This window comes from Lichenostomus cassidix, chromosome 5 (genome assembly GCF_008360975.1).
Source record: "Lichenostomus cassidix isolate B80296 chromosome 5, HeHo_3.0, whole genome shotgun sequence".
NCBI classification, from domain to species: Eukaryota; Metazoa; Chordata; class Aves; order Passeriformes; family Meliphagidae; genus Lichenostomus; species Lichenostomus cassidix.
The window spans coordinates 4,223,852-4,242,478 of record NC_139486.1 but is presented as its reverse complement, the minus strand read 5'-3'; the positions used below and the strand labels follow the sequence as shown (position 1 = coordinate 4,242,478).

The 18,627-nt window shown below is 46.8% G+C and overlaps 1 protein-coding gene across 2 annotated transcripts in view; it reads left to right on the top strand.

The window, feature by feature from the left end:
* The first annotated feature begins 5,488 nt into the window (after window positions 1–5,488).
* The window catches only part of SLC35F4 (solute carrier family 35 member F4), a 107,120-nt gene continuing 93,981 nt past the window's right edge, over window positions 5,489–18,627 (top strand). The window contains exon 1 of one of the 2 annotated variants that reach the window (XM_085061043.1): window positions 5,489–5,663. In XM_085061043.1, coding sequence (XP_084917169.1) covers window positions 5,561–5,663 — 103 coding nt within the window. In that variant the 5' untranslated portion in view covers window positions 5,489–5,560. The remainder of the gene's footprint in view (window positions 5,664–18,627) is intronic. The other variant, XM_085061045.1, reaches the window with a different exon arrangement.

Below are 18,627 nucleotides of genomic sequence, written 5' to 3'. Positions count from 1 at the left end.
TTGCATTTATATGGAGTTCTGTAACTGTTAGTCTTGTTTTGTCATTGAGACTGAGCAGCCTTGGATGGTCCTTAGGGAGAAAATACCTGCAACAAGCAGCTGCAGTTTCAACTGAGTCTCTTCTGTTTCCTTCCCTTTGAAATAGGCATCAATACATTGACAGTGCTACTGCTAAATAAATGTTTCCAGGAAATGTTTGAGTGTGGGCTCAGAGGAATAACTACCTCCCCTTGCTATTTGCAAACAAAACTGATGAGTGCCCTGAAAGCTCCTTTCTTGCTGCCTTCAGTTAGAATGAATGTGTTGAGCTGGGGGCTTTCATTTTTATACACCATGGGGGCAATTGTTTATTGCCCCCCTGATTCCTGGTGTCCCAAGTGGATCAGAGCATGGATATATCCATACAAATTGCTTTGGGAACAAGCAGACTGCTCTGGCAGCTTTCTCCTCCATCCTTAATGCCATCTTTATGTCATGGTTTTGGAAAGAATTGATTGTTTCTTGTTCTGCTTCCCATCAATGAAATCAACTGGCTTTAAGAAAGCTGCCTTGCTTATTGCCAAATCAAATCCTTTTAATGTCTGGTGCTGCTCTGAAATTGGAACTGGATTTCAAATTTTGGTCCAAGCTGGAATCTCCCCAGTGTTCAGACAGAGGGGGGAAAAGCTCTTAAAACCGAGCTGCCAACTTGAGGCATCTTTACACTAAATAATTTCATATTGTCAATGAGTCCTTTCAACCTTGAGCCCATCCTTCATTCCTGGTGTGCATGAGATTAAGCAAGAACTGGCTTTGCTCCAGTGACTTTCATGGTGCCACTTCAGAGGACAATTAGAGGAACTTCAAACACTACAGATTTTCTTTTCCCTATCTGTGGGTCCAGCTTGTTAGTGCTTATGCTGCTTTTGCACCAGTATGACTTGTCTGAAAGGAGAACTGGGCCCACAACACACGAAATAATTTTCTCCAAATGACAAGAGAGAAGTCTTCTTGGCCATGACTTCTTAAAGCTTCTTGCTAAGGTGTAATCCTAGCCAAAATGACACCTTCTTATTAAAAAAGAACCAGTGTATTGGAAGGATGAAAACAGCTAATTTGGAATGATCAACTTGTAATTACTTTTTCACTTAAAAGTCTCACTTGGCATTAAACAATTCTGTCTGTGTGAGTCCTCTTTTCCCGTTTTCACATGTTCACAAGCTCACAGGTAAGCTGCATGACAGACCAAAGCTGCCTCTTGTTTTTTCTTTTCTATCTCAATCCTGGTAACAACACAGGGCAGAACCTCCTCAAAGAGATGAGATGACAGGATTGGCAGCAACCTCTGCTCACGGAGAAAAATCCTGCTTTCTCTCACCTCAGGTGGACTGGGGAGGTACGTGGAGGATGATGGGGTGGAGAAGGAGGAGGACATGGAATTGTCATGGGAAAGAGAACTGGATTGTATTCCTCAAAGCCTGTGGTTGATCTGCTTTGGGCTCTTGGGTAACCACTTCAATTCTAAGCATCTTTTGCCACTGCTCTTGCCCTGCATCTTTCCCTAAATCCCAAAGCCCTCAGGCTCCAGGGTGACCTCTTTGATGCTTTCAGTACCCAAAGGGGCTCCAAGGGAGCTGGAGAGGGACTTTGGCTAAGGGCATGGAGAGACAGGACAAGGGGGATTGGCTTCACACTGGCAGAGGGCAGGGTTAGGTTAGGTTTTAGGGAGAAATTGTTCCCTGGGAGGGTTCTGAGGCCCTGGCACAGGTTGTTCAGAGAAGCTGTGGCTGCCCCTGGATCCCTGGAAGTGTCCAATGCCAGGTTGGATGGGGCTTGGAACAACCTGGGATAGTGGAAGGTGTCCCTGCCCATGGCAGGGGGTTGGAACAAGATGATTTTTAACATCTTTTCCAACCCAAGCCATTCTCTGATTCTATGATTCCATGACTCTGTGGGCTGTTTGTCCAACATGGGGAGCTCTGAGCTATCACCATTAGTTCTTCAGGGTATCTTGCCATGCAAATAAGGAGCTACAAAGGAGGAAATGATGCCTCTTGCCTCCCAGAGAACAAACCAGAGTGATGTGGTCAGAAAACAGGCAGATAGGGAAAGGTCTGCCTCTTCAGGCTCTGCTCATGTGAGGATACTCACGGTTTCATGACAGCCCCATCCAGTGGGATTTGAAAGGCAGCTGTGAAGTACACCCAGACTCTTGCTCCTTTCTATTTGAGACAGTCTGGGAAAGCTGTGAGCAGCAAAAAAGACACTGGGACTGTCTGCAGAATCAGCAAGATGATCAGGAGACATTTACATTGTTCTCTCACTTGAGAAGTTATTTTTGCAAACATATGGCGTGGAGTTAAGTATGGTTTTTTTGAAAACACTGTGGCCAAATTCTGCAGCCAGTAATGGTGTAAGGCTCCTTCTTTTTCTAGAGAAAGACATCCATTTGTAAAGTCTGGGGGGGAATTCATCCTGCACAGTAAGCTACAGGTTAAAATGATGCTTTTAAAGCTCCTTTCTGGATCAACCCTCGAATTTTAGTCACAGAATGGTAAATACACAAATCTCTCTGCAAAATCACTTCAGCATATTTATGCAAATAGTGATTTTGATGGCCCTGTTAACTTGAAGAGAGGAAACAAGTCCCCATGTGCCCCTCACTGTGTGTCTTTTTTTTGATAAGAAATGCAGCTAATACATCTTGCTCAGCGAGGTTTCCTCTGCACACCTTTAACAGTAACTTGCAAACAGCCCAATTGCAGAGAAAGCAATTTGCTTGATCTTTCTGAAAAGAAAAATAGTCAGCATTGTAAGAATTCAGAAACAATACAGGGCTGCAATTCATTATAAGCTTTCAACAAGACAGAAGGTATCATTGTGCATCCATAGCACAGAGTGATGTTGGAAGGGAACCACAGGCAGGAGCAATTTCAAGAATGGCTTTGCTTGTATTATCATCTAGTGATGTTTAAACATGCACAGCATGTCCTTGAAAGCCCAGGGATAAGAGGCAGAGAGGAGATGAAAAATTAAGCCAGAACTAAGGTGTTTGGAAAGCTTGAAGCTTAGAGTTGTTTCTGGGTACGTCAGTTTAACCTTCAAATGAACCAGCCATTTCTTTCCTTCTCTTCAAAGTAACACTTTTAAGTCCCAAAATTCGACTTTGAAGCTGAGATCAATGCTGGTAATGTTCTCATAACACCAACTCCCACTGGAGGTGAAATTGGGAAGGGGGGGACTTGTGGTTTGTTCAGAGATTCCACACAAGACACCAGGCAAGTGATTTTCACATCAACTCTGCTTCCCTAAGTAGGACAGGGAATTTTAATCCTGCAGAAGGGCGTAGAGCTTCAGCAGCTCCTACTGACCCAACACCTCTCAAAGCCAACTAATACCTGGTCTGGCTCTCAGCTGCTTCTGTCCTACAGTCTGGGAAATGCTGGAGGGGTGAGGGCTGCTTATGGCACTCCACAGATTAGAAGTAAAATCGAATGTCTGATGTCAATTGGTGTAAATTCACCATGCAGGGGGCTGTGCTTCCATTGGAAAAAAAAAATCTATACCTTGAAAAACATGAAAAGTCACTGGTCTTGTTTCATAGCTAGTTTAAAAGGGGATGGGGAAACTGTGAAATGAGCTGTGCCTTGAATTCCTGAGTTATTTTGGTGGCTGGTGGTTGATTTATCACTGATTTGTAACTGCCCTTGGTATTACCCAGCAGCAGGGCAAGAGACAAGAAATCAAGATCAAAAGGGTATTTAATATTGCAAGTGCATTTTTATATCTGCATCCACACACCAGAAAACCTTGATCTTCAAAGCACTGTACAAACACTAACCAGCTAATGACTCCCTGAGCAAAGCCACAGCAACGGCTATTTTTAATACATCTATTATTTGTTTGTGCTCATAAAAGGCAGTTTTGTGCCATCAGCTTATTTAGCCAAGCACAGAACGAAGAAAGACGAATGTGAGCAGGGGAGGGAGGAAGCAAAGGATATGGAATGTCTTGACTGGGTTCCCCATGCACCTGTTAATGAAAAAGGCTGGATGAAAAAGGAATAAGTGAAGATAAGGATGACAGAGCAACAACAAAAAGAAAAAAAAAAAAAAAAAAAAAAGGAAAAAAAGAGTTGATTACTGGGTAGAAATACATTGTAAAGGAAAAAAGGCCGGTTGCTAATGGTCCTTTCACTCTAGCAGAGAGAAGCATGGCAAGGACCAGCAGCATGAAAAGTCAAGTAATTCAAAGCCTGATTGTTGCCATAGACAGAACTGAGCAATGAGTAACAAAGCTAAACGGTGAATTTGTCACCTCTGTTTTTTTCAAATGCAGGCAAGGATTTTGTGGACATCGTATGGAGAGATGTTAGAGCAGATGTATAACCTGTCTGGGTAGCTGAGGGCAGATATCCCTTTTCCTCCTGAAAAGGGATATTAATCCCACGGTGTGGGATAGCAGAGCTGCCACCACTGAGGCAGCATTTCCAAGGGACACAGAGAGAGACAGGGATGTGTCTCTGGAGGGATGTGAGGAAGGTGTCAGATCAGAGGGCTGGAGCTCCTCTGGGATGGGGATGCTCTGGGAGAGCAGGGGCTGTTCAGCCTGGAGAGAAGAAGCCTCCAGAAAGACCTCAGAGCTCCATCCAGAGCCTAAAGGGACCCCAAGAGAGCTTGGAAGGGACTTGGGACAATGGCCTGGAGTGACAGAGCAAGGGGGAATGGCTTCAAAGGGAGAGGGGACAGGGTTAGATGGGATACTGGGGAGAAATTTGTAACTACGAGGCTGCTGAGGCCCTGGCACAGGTTGCCCAGAGAAGCTGAGGCTGCCCCATCCCTGGAAGTGTTCCAGGTCAGGTTAGATAGGGCTTGGAGCAACCTGGGATAGTGGAAGCTGTCCCTGCCCATGGCAGGGGGTTGGACTGGATGAGTTTTGAAGTCCTTCCCAATCCAAACCATTCTATGACATGCACAGCATGGAATGGTGAAACCCTGTCCCCTCACAGCCCGAATTAGAGGACTCTCCTTCCTCTCGCACCTGGGAGGGTAAGCCCCGGGAACCTGGAGCTGCAGCTCTGTGGTTCGCAGCTCCCAATTCCCGCACAAACCGCAGCCCTCACTGCGTGCTAACCCCGCTCAGCTCCGCGGGGTTTCGGAGGTGCCGGGGTGACAGCGGCGCTCCTTCCCACAGACACACAGTGAGCCGAGCGAGCAGAGACCCCTCAGCGTGCCGGAGGCAGGATCCGACCCTCAGCCCGCAGCCCGCCCCAGCCGCGGCCCGGAGCAGCGCTCGCTGCCCGCCGTGCCGTGCCGTGCCGTGCCGTGCCGTGCCGTGCCCAGAGGGCGGGCCGCGCTGCGGAGCCTGTCCTGCACCAGGCGGCGGAGGCAGAGCGAGCGCCCCGCCGGCACCGCGAGCTGCGGCGGCCGCGCTCCTCCTCCTCCTCCTCCTTCTCTTCCTCCTCCTCCTGCTTCTCCTTTCCTTCCTCCTCCTCCTCCTCCTGCTGCTGCCGCCGCCGCTGCTCTCCCTGCCGGCTGCTCTCCCCGTCCCACCCGGCCGCCCCGCGCGGCTCCTTCCCTCTATGGATGGGAAGGCAGCACCCAACGGCGTGGCCACCATCGAGGACAGGATCCTGCGCATCACCGGCTACTATGGATATTACCCGGGATACTCCAGCCAGAAAAGTAAGGCTCCCTCCCGCCTCTCCCGGCCCTTCAGGGGGTGTGTGTGTGGGCAGAGCCCCGAGGGTGCCCGTGTCCCCCAGCGCTGCCCCATCCCGCGGGTCAGTGCGTGGGGACAGGCGCGGGGTGCCCGCTGTCCCCCGAGGGGACGCGGCGGCTCTGCGGCTGAGCACGGGGGCGGCTTGGCCGAGGAACTTCGCGGCTCGGAGCCTCTCGGGGCTGGCGTTCTGGGGTTTATTTCTGATTCCCAGCCCTCCCAGCTCCAGCCCGCCGTGGTAGGGGGTTTCTCTCGCCGCCTGCCCCGCGCCCGCCGCACCGGGAAAGTTTCGGTGCCGGTGGGTTCCCCGGGCGGGCGCTTCGGCTCCTGAATTATTCATCTCCCTCTCGGAACTAATGGGGTTTTTCCAGAAAAGCGGGGAGTTACCGACGATGGAGGGTTCCTTCGTATCGCTTTAATACGAGACACTTGTGGTTTAGGGGGTTGGTGTTGGTTTGGGGTATTTTTTTTTCGTGTGTGTTTCTACTTATTCATTTCCCTTCAACGAAGGAGCAGAAATCAAAGCAGGTGGTCCTTGCAGAAATTATCTTTTTTTTTTTTTTCTTTTGAAGTTTTTAATTAGGAGCAGCGGGTTTCTAGCAGCTGGGAGAGCCTCAGTGGGTTCCTCTGGAATTCTGGCAGTCCCAGCACTCTGTTTGACGGGGAAAGTTTGGCTAATGGAAGGAATGATTCATTTTTGCCACCAAGGAAATGTGTGCAATCGGGTTTTATTGTATTAGTAGTTACCTTGCAGTTGGCAAAGCTATGGCATGCCGTGGCTTGACAAACAAAAGAGGAATTGAGGCCAAGTGAGGAGCAAAATAAAGAAAAGGCAAGAAGCCCACTTGGGTGAGGTGAGCACTAAGGAGCAGACTTTCTCCTGCGTATTCCCCTTGGAATATTCTGCTTTCCAGAACAGCCAAAACACAATTAATAAACTGCTCATATCAGAAAAACACATCTGTGGGCTTTTTACGATGGAGGAAAGCTGTGCATTGAAACCACTTAATAAATAAAAATTCCCCTGTGTAATAGTCAGCTGAAAAATCCAGCAGTCAAGCCCAGTGGTTTAATCCAGCTGTTATTTGTGGCATGCTAACAGCATGGCAGGTGTTGTGGGCATTTATTTGGGGAGGTCAGTTGGTTTTTCTGTAGTCAGAGGAGTTGGGAAGAAGCTCAGACCAAACTGTAGGTATGGCTATATGTCAGCCCAGGGACTAGTTAAATCTGAGCCAGGTGGGACCTGTGTCCCAAATTCTGCAGTGGCTCCAGAGTACCTCCACAGCGTGATTTACCAGAGAAGGGTGACGATTCTGGCTTAATGGTTCATTGCAAGTTTACTTCAGTGGCAGAATGCAGTTTTTCACTCTGCAGCAACAGTCCCACTCTCTATCAAACTATAGATTTGTGTCCAGTGGTGTCAATCCAAGTGCTCTGTGTGGTGCAGTGGGAATGCCAGGATGAGCACTGCCTGGACAGAGAAAAAACTCTGTTAGTCAGGACCAGGTTCTGCAGATGCTACAAACTGCATCTGCTTGAAATTAAAAAAAGCACGCCAGGAGAGGCCAAGGCTTTCAGAAGTGCTGACTCTTGGGATTTTATTGCAAATCTCCTGGCCTTTTGTGCCTTTATGGCTGGGTGCTGAGGCAGAACAAAAGTCATCAGTAGCTCAGGTTTTGTTGTTTGAAGAAAGTAAGCCAAATTTGTGGTCGTCATGTTTAAAGAGGAAAACTACAAGTGTGTAACCCAGGGGTATCCCAATAGTTACATGCCCTGGGGTAAATGAAAGACATGAACCCCTTCTAAGCTGCAAATGCTTTTTAAAGTAGTCTAGTAAGTTTTGGAACCATCCTCATGATTTTTGGAGTGCTTGCAGTTGGCAGATGACTGCTTTATCCTCGTGGCTGTGTGGTTTGGGTTTATAAAGTACTTTAATGCTTCCACAAAGATGTTCTGGCCTTACCTGAGGTAAAACCAGGCATCCTTCAGGCATCATGGACATACATCCTCTTGGCACTAAGTGAGAGGAATTCTTGGAGGTCCTGGCTTGGAGTTCTTACTCTGTTCCTGTCTTGGCCAAAGCCTTGCCTTTGAGTGCTGCTGCTTCAGAGTTCTGTTACCTGACAGTTCTTGTCATGGCTAATTTTTCACACAGATGCAGCACTGTAAACACACAAAGTGGGGAGTTTGTGCACCTAATTATTGACGGATTTGATATCTCAGTCTGTTTAGATGAGGGCACAGTTTTTGTCACCATGATCCAAAGTTTTAGTGCAGGTGGACAATGGTGGTGGCACACAGAATTCCAGGAAGGTTGTGTCCACACCCTCCCCAGAGGCAGAGGAGTCCTTTTCCTGTCCTATGCCCAAGCCTGTGGCACGTGCAGTCATCTGCTTGCACTGTCACCTTGCTCCTGCCTGGCTCTGGAAGAGGACAAGTTGTTGTCCCCAGGTTTTGTGCTCTCTGCTTCTGAGCAGACAGCTGGCCAGGCACCAGATGGGGACATTATTTGGGTGGTGACAGCCTGCTGATGGTCACCACCTTCCCTGAGGCTCCTCTTTGTCCCCAGCCTGCAGTGCCCAGCTAGGGACAAGATTCATTGAGGGAAGTTGAAGCAGTGAGTGTCTGCTGTTCTGCTCACTCTTGGAGGTACCTGGAAGATGACAAGGAAAGCCCAAGGCTTTGTGAATTGTGCTGGTGATTTGCATCTCTCCTTCAGTGGATTGGTCAGTATTCCATGGTCTAACAGGAGATCATGGCATGGTTTCTGTGTGTGAAGGCTGAGGTCTGCTCACAAATAGCCATGAAATCTAATGTTAAGGCACTGTGGTGTTCAAGAGCTGTTATCACAGAGAACTGCAGTATTTTCTAGTCACTTGTGCCTCATTGTCTATATTTGTGTGCATTAACCTACTTCAGACTTGGGGTGTGCTTGTGATGATTCTTTTGTTAATTTTAAGCCAGGCACTTTTATAATTTTATTTATCCTTTAAAAAGTTGCTAGAGAAGGAAAATACCCATTTTATTTCTTTGTAAATCATCTGAATAAGTAGAAAAATATATTTTTGTCTGGTATTTACATCCATGTCTATTGCAAAAATACTATATTCTGCCTAATAAGTCACAGAACAAGATATGGTTTTTTCCCCTCACTTTGTGCTGAGATGGAAAGGGCTCTTCCTGATCCCAGTCAGCTTGTACCTTTGGATGCATGGCTTGATCCCTCACTTAGTGCATTTTAAATGGACAGACTATGTGTGAGGTATCTGGCTTTTATGGGAAGGAAGGGGGGCTATGTCTCTCTTCCAGCCAGTTTCTTTGGAATTCATGATTTCCAGGGCATGGTGCTGTTGTAGATCAGATGCTCCATCCTCTGACCTGGGGCTGCAGATGATGCTCCCATGTAAGTTCCCCTTGGCTTCACATTTCTGTGTGTGCATTTTCATTTGGTCTGATCCAAATTTTTCACCAGCACAAACAGTGGGAATGCTGTTCCCTGTCTCGACCTTTGCTGTAACTTCTAATTCTTCTCTGACTTTTCTGCTGGCAATACAATCATGTTTAGTTTCTCCAGGGTCAAGAGCATGTATGGGGTCTGGTTTTTGTGGGTTTTGATATTTGTTTCTTTGTTTTTCTTTTTTTTTTTTTCCCCTCCCTCTTTCCAACTGCCACCCCATCTGCCTTTCATCTCAGTATTGATACCTTTTTTACTTTCACACTACAAAGTTCCTCTCCTTCAAGTCTGAGCTAACACCTCTTCTGTGCCTTCCGCTGAATTAAAACTGCTCCAGTCAAAGTTTCTCATCTCTGATCTTCATCAGCTTCACCAAGTCGAGTTTCTGCCTGTTTATTGTCATTCTGATGGAGCTCTTTCCACTATCCCCAAAGTCTTCAGACTTGCAGGATGCTCTCAGCAGTGCTTCCTCACATGGGTCATCACCTTGTCCTTTTCACTGTGCTTGGAGCTTTGTGTTTTCTTATTCCCCTGAACTGCTCTAGGAAAGGTCTGTGGTTCAATTTGGCAACTTCAGCCTCAAGTCAGCAATCTGAGTTTAAGCACCTGCTTAAGTCAGAACTTGCTCTAAGCCACTGGGCTTTGACAATGCATTCAAAGTTAAATCTGTGCTTAATTGCTTTGCCTTAATAAGACTGGGATTAAGGCATGCTGAGCCAGCATCAGAGGGTTGACTATTCAGACTGAAAGGCTGTGGAGGGAAAAGCTACCCCTGAAACACTGGAGAGAATTTTCTCCTGGTTATCACAGCAGCTGTGCCAGCAGCTCTTCTGCAGTACAAATCACATGGCAAGCCCAGATCATCTCTGTGCTTACTGAACATCCTGCCCTCCTGGTGGCTTGTCACTTGCAGCAGGAGGAACAAAGTCTCCGTCTGTCTACTGGAGGCACCCAGCTGCTTCTCCAGCAGTTCCCAGAGCCCTCGGTGTCTCCATGCAGAGCAGGCACTGTGGGAGGCTGGCAAAGGGGCAGTCGAGGAAAGGTGCTTTGAAATTTTTGGGAGATGGGGCTGGTTTCGTGGAGCTGTGTTTGAGGGGTCTGGGAGGCAGGAAGAGCTGTCTGAATCAGTTTCTGTGAGTTGAAGTCTTAGAGCTGTGTTGGCTTGTCCCAGTTGTGGCAGCTGTCCCCGTGCCACCTGATAGCATTTGGGCTGCAGGGACTCCAGATGCAGGGCTAGGCTGGAATGGGCTTTATTTTAAAGCCTTCACTTTTCCCACTGGACAGGGATTTTCCATAGCAGGGCTATTCCCCAGGAGGGTGTGCTGCAGTGAGGGCTTCAGTTTAACAACTGCCAGTTTAACAACTTCCCCCCAGCCCAGCTCTGGGGCACAAGTGGATGTCATGGCACAGGATGCAGCCCTGTTGCAGTTGCTTTTTCTCACAGACTTATCTTTTTGTTTGGGTGGGGAAAAAAAGTATGGCTGTGTATCAGCACTGGTAGCAGTAACTTATGAAGCGATTTCTTCCAGCAAAACAGGTTTTATAAATACTCCTTTGCCGACTAATATTGGCAAGACCAGGTTTGTTTTCTTTAGTGGAATGGGGCCAGGCTTTGGATTTTGGATTTCTGTTTGTGCTGGGACAGCCTGGCAGCCTTGCACTGGAATATAAGACCTTCCCCTCACCTGGGGACAGGGCTGCTGCTCCAAACACATCTCACAAGGATGAACAAGGAAATGTAGGGAGGAAGAGTTATTTAAACTGAAACGGCATGTTGGCACACAGGCAAATGGGTAGGAACAAGCCATGAATAAATTAAGGCTGGAAATTAGCAGCAGGCTGAAATTAATGGCCAAAAATCTCACGCGGTCTTATGTATTTAAATAAGAATTATATCCTGAGTTTTAAAGATGCCTCATAAAGACGCCTGCCAAGATTTTGAGAAAAATTACCCCTATTTGGCAGGGAAAATTGAGACAGTAAGATGGGGGGAGTGATGCTAATTTGCCAGAGGTTGCTCAGAACAAGCCATAAGTTTGATGGAACGATCTCTGCGTCCACTGGTGACTGCACAGCAAGCCTGGTGCTGAAGCTGGCATGGTGCTAAAGGTGGTGGAGGTGCTCTCAATAACTTGGTACCTTTCTACATGTGCTCTCTGCCTGCTTTTGAGTTCCTCAGCCTTTCTGTGCTCATTCTTGGGTCACCAGTGGTGTCCCCCAGGGCTCAGTGTTGGGCTCAGTCCTGTTTAATAACTTTATTGATGGTCTGATTGAGGAGACTGAGTGTCCCTTCAGTAAGTTTGTGGGTGACACCAGGTTGTGTGGGAGTGTTGATGTGCTGGAGAGCAGGATGGCTGTGCAGAGGGATCTGGACAGGCTGGATTGATGAACACTGAGTGTCAGCAAGACCAATTGCCAAGTCCTGCAGTGCTACAGGCTGGGGCAGAGTGGTTGGAAAGCTAGAAAATGCCCTGGGGGTGCTGGTTGATAGCAGCTGGACATGAGTCCAGGTGTGCCCAGGTGGTAAAGAGGCCAATGGCACCTGGCCTGTATCAGCAATAGTGTGGCAGCAGGACTGGGACAGTGATTGTCCCCCTGTTCTGAGGCCACACTTTTGTTGGTGTGTCCAGTTCTGGGCTCCTCAGAACAAGAAGGACATTGAAGGGCTGGAGAGTGTCCAGAGAAGGGAAGGGAGCTGGGGAAGGCCTGGAGAACAAGCCTGATGAGGAGCAGCTGAGGGAGCTGGAGGGGCTGAGACTGGAGAAGAAGAGGCTCAGGGGAAACCTCTCTCTCTACAACTCCCTAACAGGAGGGTCAGCCAGGTAGGGGTCAGGCTCTGCTTCCAGGAAACAAGGGACAGGATGAACAAATGGCCTGAAGATGTGCCAGGGAAGGTTCAGGTTGGACATCAGGAGGAATTTCTTCATGGAAAGGGTTGTTAAGCAATGGGATGGGCTGCCCATGGAGGTGTTGGAGTCTTGTGCTCAGGAAACAACTGGATGTGGCACTCAGTGCTCTGGTCTGGTCAACAAGGTGGTCATCGGTCACAGGTTAGACTCGATGATCTCGGATCTCTTTTCCAACCTCAGTGGTTCTGTGGCTCTGTCATTGTCACAGAAAGGCTCCCTGGCTGCCTGGTCCCATGGGTGATGGATGGGATGGTGACACAGCTCCTGGCCACCTCTTGCTTCACCTCACCTGCACCCGTTCACCCGAGGTGGCTTTGACCTCACTCAGCATGGCTGCATGGAGCTGCACTTCCTTCTTTTCTTGCTTTGTCTGAAAGTGTGGCTGCTGCACACAGCCCATGGGGAAATGGCCTGAAAGTGCCCTGAGCTCCTCTGTGCTCCTCTGGAGTGCATGGAACAGACACCCCTCATTTTCACTGTCCTTCCAGCACTCTCTCCCTGACATTGCCTTCCCCCTCTACTCAGGCAGGCAGCTGTATATTTGGTCCAGGTTGAATGGGGTAAAATGATATTCCAAAGTGACAGATGGTTCTGGCAGACTTTTATCTCTCCAGTGCTTGCATTCCTGTTTTTTAATAGTGGTTTTAAAGGTTTGCAATTATTTCTTCTGCACATTTGGAAACTGATGGGCTTTTGCTCAACTGCCTGCATTGGGAATTCACCCATGAAAGTGAACTTACCGTTTGTGGAAGGATTGGTGGCAGGAATTTTTTCACATAAACCTGCTGCTGGATGATCACAGCAATGAATAATGAAAATGCCTGCAAAAAAAAAAAAAAAAAGTCAGTGTCTCTTTGTGGCAAATGTGAAAATAGGGTGGGGGGGAACAAAAAGCAGAGTGCTTAACTGACTGGTTAAATTATTCACCAAGTGGACCCAGCTCTACTTAGTGAGACTGAAAATCGCTTTTTCTTGTGGTGAGGGGAAGTGAGACTCCCTGGTGGCTGATGGTTTGGTCTGGCCCTGTGCAGAGTGGCAGATTTCACTGCAGGGAGGTAGAAGCTGTAAGGTGATGCTGAGCTAATGCCCAGGGTATGGCTTTCACAGAGCTGTAAGTGAGAGCAGCCTGGGCACTCCGAGTGCCAGCAGGGAATTTATTCCAAGGCATGCAGGAGGTGCTCAGGTGACAGGCTTTTGGTGTCTGCCACACAGAGACCTTCCTGCTAGTGCTTTAAAAACATATTGATTCTTCCTAGACCCAGACCAGCGTATGTTTTTGGTAAAATGGACTTGCCCTTTCCTGCATTCAGCTAGGGTGGATCAGGGGTAGCAGAGTGAGAAAGGTGTCTCTGCTGTCTTCTTTGTGGAGGCAAGGAAGAAGATTTGCTCCTGTTCTGTGGCAAAGGAGGAAGATCCAGGGTGGAATATGAGGTTTCCTGCTGTTTCTGGCAATCTAAAATCTGTTCCTTGTCTCAAAGCTGTCCAGTCTGTTTTGTCTGGTATGAGAGGAGCTCCCATGCCTGTTTTGATTCTTGCTGAAGTTTCTAGCTGCATTTTGGGGGGAGAGGAAGGGAGAGGGAAGCACCAGCATGGCAGATCATGGGTCAGTAAAACTCCACCAAAGCAGGTCTACCAGATCCACTTCTAGACCAGTCATAATCCTCGTGGTGAAATCTCCATCCAGAGTGAGAAAAACATTGTAGCTTGAGGCCAACTGGTGATTCTTCCAGTTTTATTCCCTCCTGCTTGTGCTGTGACCAGGAAGTGGCTGCTTATGGCACTGAGCAGCTTGAGCAATTTCCTGCTGAAGAAATATCCAGTACAGCTCCCTCTCTTCTTGTGAAGTCTTCTGGGGGACTTCTAGGGCTAACACACCTCTGTTATTAATGGGGTTGTTGGAGACTTCACTAAAAAATACTTTGCTGCTGGGCACTGATTTTTTCCAGGATTCCTGGGAACACAACTCTGCAGGTCCATTCCAGCTAATGGGCATCATACACCTGAATGTCTGAGGACAGCACTGGAATCATCTGCTGCTGTGCCTGTGTAAGATAAGCATGGAACAGGGTTGGAACACATGTTTTCTGTCGGGAAAAGTGATCCCATTAGTCCTCATGGTGTGATTTATATCACGCATCTCAAAGTGAGATGGCAGAGTTGTTACAAAGCAGTCGACAGTGCAGTCACTGCAACCCTTTTCTTTTACATATCTGAATCCTGGAACTTTTAAATCTTTTCTTAGACAAAGCTTGGCATGTGGAGTGTGCAGCCGTGGAATTGTGTGGGTGCAGATTGGGGTTTTTCTCTGCAGTGCCAGAAATAACCTGTTGTGTGATACGTTACAGGGGCTAGGATTTGTAGCAGCTTGTGTGCAAGTGGGATGCTTCAAAGTGCTTCACTAGAGGAAATTCTTCAGTGCTGACAGCATGGATAGAAGGAAAGTGAACTCTCTGTGGTGTTTCTGCACCAGAGTTTGGACTTCTACTTGAGGAGAGTTGGTTCTACATGTGAGAAAAGTTTTATTCAGTGCTCAGTATTCAGGGAGGCTGCTAACACAAAGACCAGGTGGAAAATGATTGAACTTAGCATTTACCAGGGACATATTTGATGAAGTTTCCCAATTTCCTATCAATTTTTTCTTCTTTCCAGGGTGGGATGGAATGGAAAAAAAAAACAACAGTGAGGAACTAGATAAAAAGAAAACGAAATATTTCAAGAGCATTTCTGCTGAGGAAAAAGGATCGAGGTCTGAAATGTAACTAAAGAAGTGCCACATTTCACATGCATTGGAAAACAAGCCTTGGAGGAAGGAGCAAAAGGCATTTTTCAGCTGAAAGGCTGAGCTGAGCTGTTGTTGGTGTGCTGAGCCATATGTGTCCTGTCGAGGTGATTCATCCATACAAGCCCTGCCTTCTGTCCCTCTTCTTGGGGGGCCCTTTGGCAGCAGGCATGGATTTGTCTGTGCTTGTGCTCCACAAAGCAGGGAGTGTAGGGCTGATTTCAGTGTACAGCTGTCCTCTGACCTCCTCATGGAGCTGTGTGTCCAGGAATGCTCATTCCAAAGGCCATCTGCTCTGGGGTGCAGCCCTGACTGGTTGTTCAAAGAGTCAGGGGTTGTCCTTCACCCATAAATGCTCTGCAGCAGGGGAAAGCGGGGAAGAGGCTGCTTAGCTGGGCTTTCCAAGGCATCCTGTTTGTTTCATTGCTGGAAAGGAGGTTAATTAGATCAAATTAGGGCAACTATTTCTAGCTGGGGTCTGAGCAGTGTTTTTTTGCATTTCTGCTTTGAAGTGAATTCGGAGTGACTGTTTTGAGCATCCTGGTGGAGACAGGCGACCCTGGCTGTGGGTTTAGAGAAGGCATCCCAAAGAAAAGGTGTTTGCATTTGGGCAGAATCCAGAGAACTTCCTTAAACTTAGGTATTCACACTGTGCACAGGTACAGCAGTGACTCCTCTGAGAGCCAAAGACTCTTAGGCAGACCTAAAAATACCACTGGAGAGCATGTGTGAGGCTGCATTGCTCTCAGATTTGGTGTGCCTGACTTCTAGAGGCACTGCCTTGAAAATGTGCACCTTAATTACCACTGGTATAAAATATTTAAACAGTTTAGTGAAGTTTCGTAGCACTTTGTGGGGATAAGAGATTCATTATAATTTATTGCTTTAGGAAGGCAAAGAAAATGGGTGGTGCAGCTCCCAGATTTGCCCTGTGTAGGGGAATGGAGGGTGGAAGAAACCTGTCACTGTTGTTTTGCACATTAGTAACAGATGTTGGCTTTGGTCTCATATTTCAGCTGGGATCTCAAATGTGCTGTAGGAGCAGTAACTCAGTTGGCTGGATTCAGTTATACTTGAGTTCCAAGGCTGCTCCCAGACTGTGGGATGTTCACAGCTGAGGGTGTTTTTTGTTTAGTTGCAGACAAAACTCAAGCCCTTTAAAAAATTATTTTCTTGCGAAGGCAGCTTTGGAGAACAGCGTCAAGGTTCTGATAATTTTCAGTGCCTTTTTTCTTCCTCTCCATGGTGAAGCAGTGTGTTACCTGGAAAATTATCACCTTAGGGCAGGACAATCCTCTGGTACTCTGACTGTTGCCCTTCACATGCTCCCTGTGGATGATGGATGGTGTGGGACTGCCTAAAGCAAGTAATCTCATTCTGTTCATGATCCCCAAGTTTTTCTGTTTCCCTATTTGGTACTGTGGACACAAACTGTAGTTTAGAGCAGCCTGAGTTGCCAAATATCCTCCTTGCACACAAAGACAAGATTCACAGGACTTAATCTGGGGGTTACAGCCATCTCCTGTCCCATTCAGGTGTCTCTGAAAACCAGCTGGAATGCACAGTGCAGTTTGAACTGACTGTGTGGATATTGGGTCTTCTGCTGCACTTATGCAGTGTATTTTGGTGACTTAAGCCACTCTCCATGGTCCTGACTTTCCTTTTTCATCCTACCAGCCTCTCTTCTCTCCCTGTCTCTGGTGTTAGACTGGGCAGGTTGAAGGGATGATCTGTAAGGAAATATATTCAGTGCCTTTGATGTGCACAAAGCCTTTTTTTTCTTTATAGGTTATGAACAAAAATTGTGTCTGTGTATTCCCAAACTGAAGAATACATGATTGCTGTTCCCAGCCTTCCTCTGAGAACAGGCTTTGACATCATTCATACTCTATAATTCATGGTATTTTTTTAGCAGTCTGTTAAGGTCTGCAAGAGACTGAAAGGGATGATTTAGAAAGGCAAGAATTGTCCTGTGTCTTCTGGTAGGTCTGTGACCGAGCAGGTTCCTGCCCTTTGGAGTTGCTATTAGGTCTCTCCTTTATCATGGAATAATTTTTCCTGCTCTTTGAAGTTGCTACTGGGTCTCTCTATTACCACAGAATCATTTTCTCAAGGATGATGTTGTTTTCCTTAATGTAAGCACTTGCTCCTTGTCAAACACATCCTCGTATGCCCCGTTAGGACTTTGCGCCTCGTTCCGGGGTGTTTTAAAAGCAGATTACAGAACGTCTTGTAACTCGTCAGCTGTTGGTTTTTTTTAACCTGGTTTCTTAAGGAAACAAGGCTTATGTGAACACCATCTCTCTCTCCCCCTACCCCCTCCCCCTGTAACTTTTGAATCTGTTGGCCAAATCCAAGTGAAAGTAGCAGGAATCAGAGAGCCTAAAAGGCACGAAGCCCTGATGGACCTTACAAAAACACCTGGCCAGATAGAAATAGGGGGTTCTTGGTTCTCCCATGGTGGGAGAGCTGTAGGATTACCTCACTCCTGGAGATGAGATGTACTGCATAAATTTTTGGGGAATTTATCAAAGACACATCTAGTTAACGTCCAGCTTCAGACAGTGACCAACAGGAGATGTGCAGGGAAAAAAATAATGGAAATTCCTGGTACGTTTCTATTTGCTGTTGATCTGTGCTTTGGGAAGTTCTTGGTGTTTGTCTGTTTTAGTAGATTTAAATGGGTATTTCTTCCATGAGTTTGTAGGGATGTGACTTTGTCCATTTTGCTGTTGTAGGATTTCTTTTCTCTATTTCTGCTGGCTCTTTGGATGCAGCTCTTCTGCTGAGCAATGAGGGTAACTCCCATGAAGTCGTGGAGGCAGGTCCTTCCCACCCCCTGATATATGTGGAGAGATGGGAGGAGAAAGAGAACAAAATGTTGTCCTGTTAACTGTGAATAAACATCCTGTGGAGCTAACACATGTTTTGTTTCATAATTCCTTCCAGCATGGAGATAAGATACTGTCCTGGGAGGAAAGAAATTGGCTTTGCGCTGTTTGGCTGCTTCTTCAGGGTGTAGTGGGATGCCAGGAGCCTCAGAGGGTACACCTGCTTATGTTTGGGGCTTTGAGATGATGCAGTAAAAAAAACCCATAAAATGATTCCGCAGGACAGCTTCAGGTTTTGGTCTGAAATTCAATGAATAAAAGATTACTTTGCAGAACGGCAGCTATTGGTAAAGGTCTGTAGAGCTTCACAGGCGATGGTCGTGAACACTTTGCAGTTTTAAAAAATGGAGAGAATGGAGTTGTTTTATTATGGCTAGAGAAAATGTTATCAAATATTCATGATGATCATCTCCTCTTATTTGAAATAATAAATCCAAGGTTAATTTTGTACTTGTAGAAAACTGGTGCCTGACTGTTGGCCCCTTATTTCTTCGCTGGTGTAATGTAATGATAATATTTAATATTTTATCTACTTTGCAAGGATGTTATTAGGCTCACAAGTATGTCCTAGTGCCCAGAGAAAGAAAAAGTAAGCTTTTCCCTCTTTCTCCTGCAGGTTAGGGAGAAGCTTCTGCAGATAATTCAGAGCCCAGGGAAAGAAAACATTGTGCTCAAGAGGGTTCATATAAGGCATAGAAGTTTGTCTGTTGATGAATTTAATGTTCAATGTAACTTTGAGGTTTAAAACAGGCAATAAAGAAATGCCACCAGTTCTGTTTATTTTAAAGGCTAAGTCCTTAGGAATTATTTTCGTCACTCATGTCATCCATTGCATTGCCATTTGTGACCTGTCTTGCAAATTAAAATTTGACACTGTGGTGACTGCATTGAGCAAGG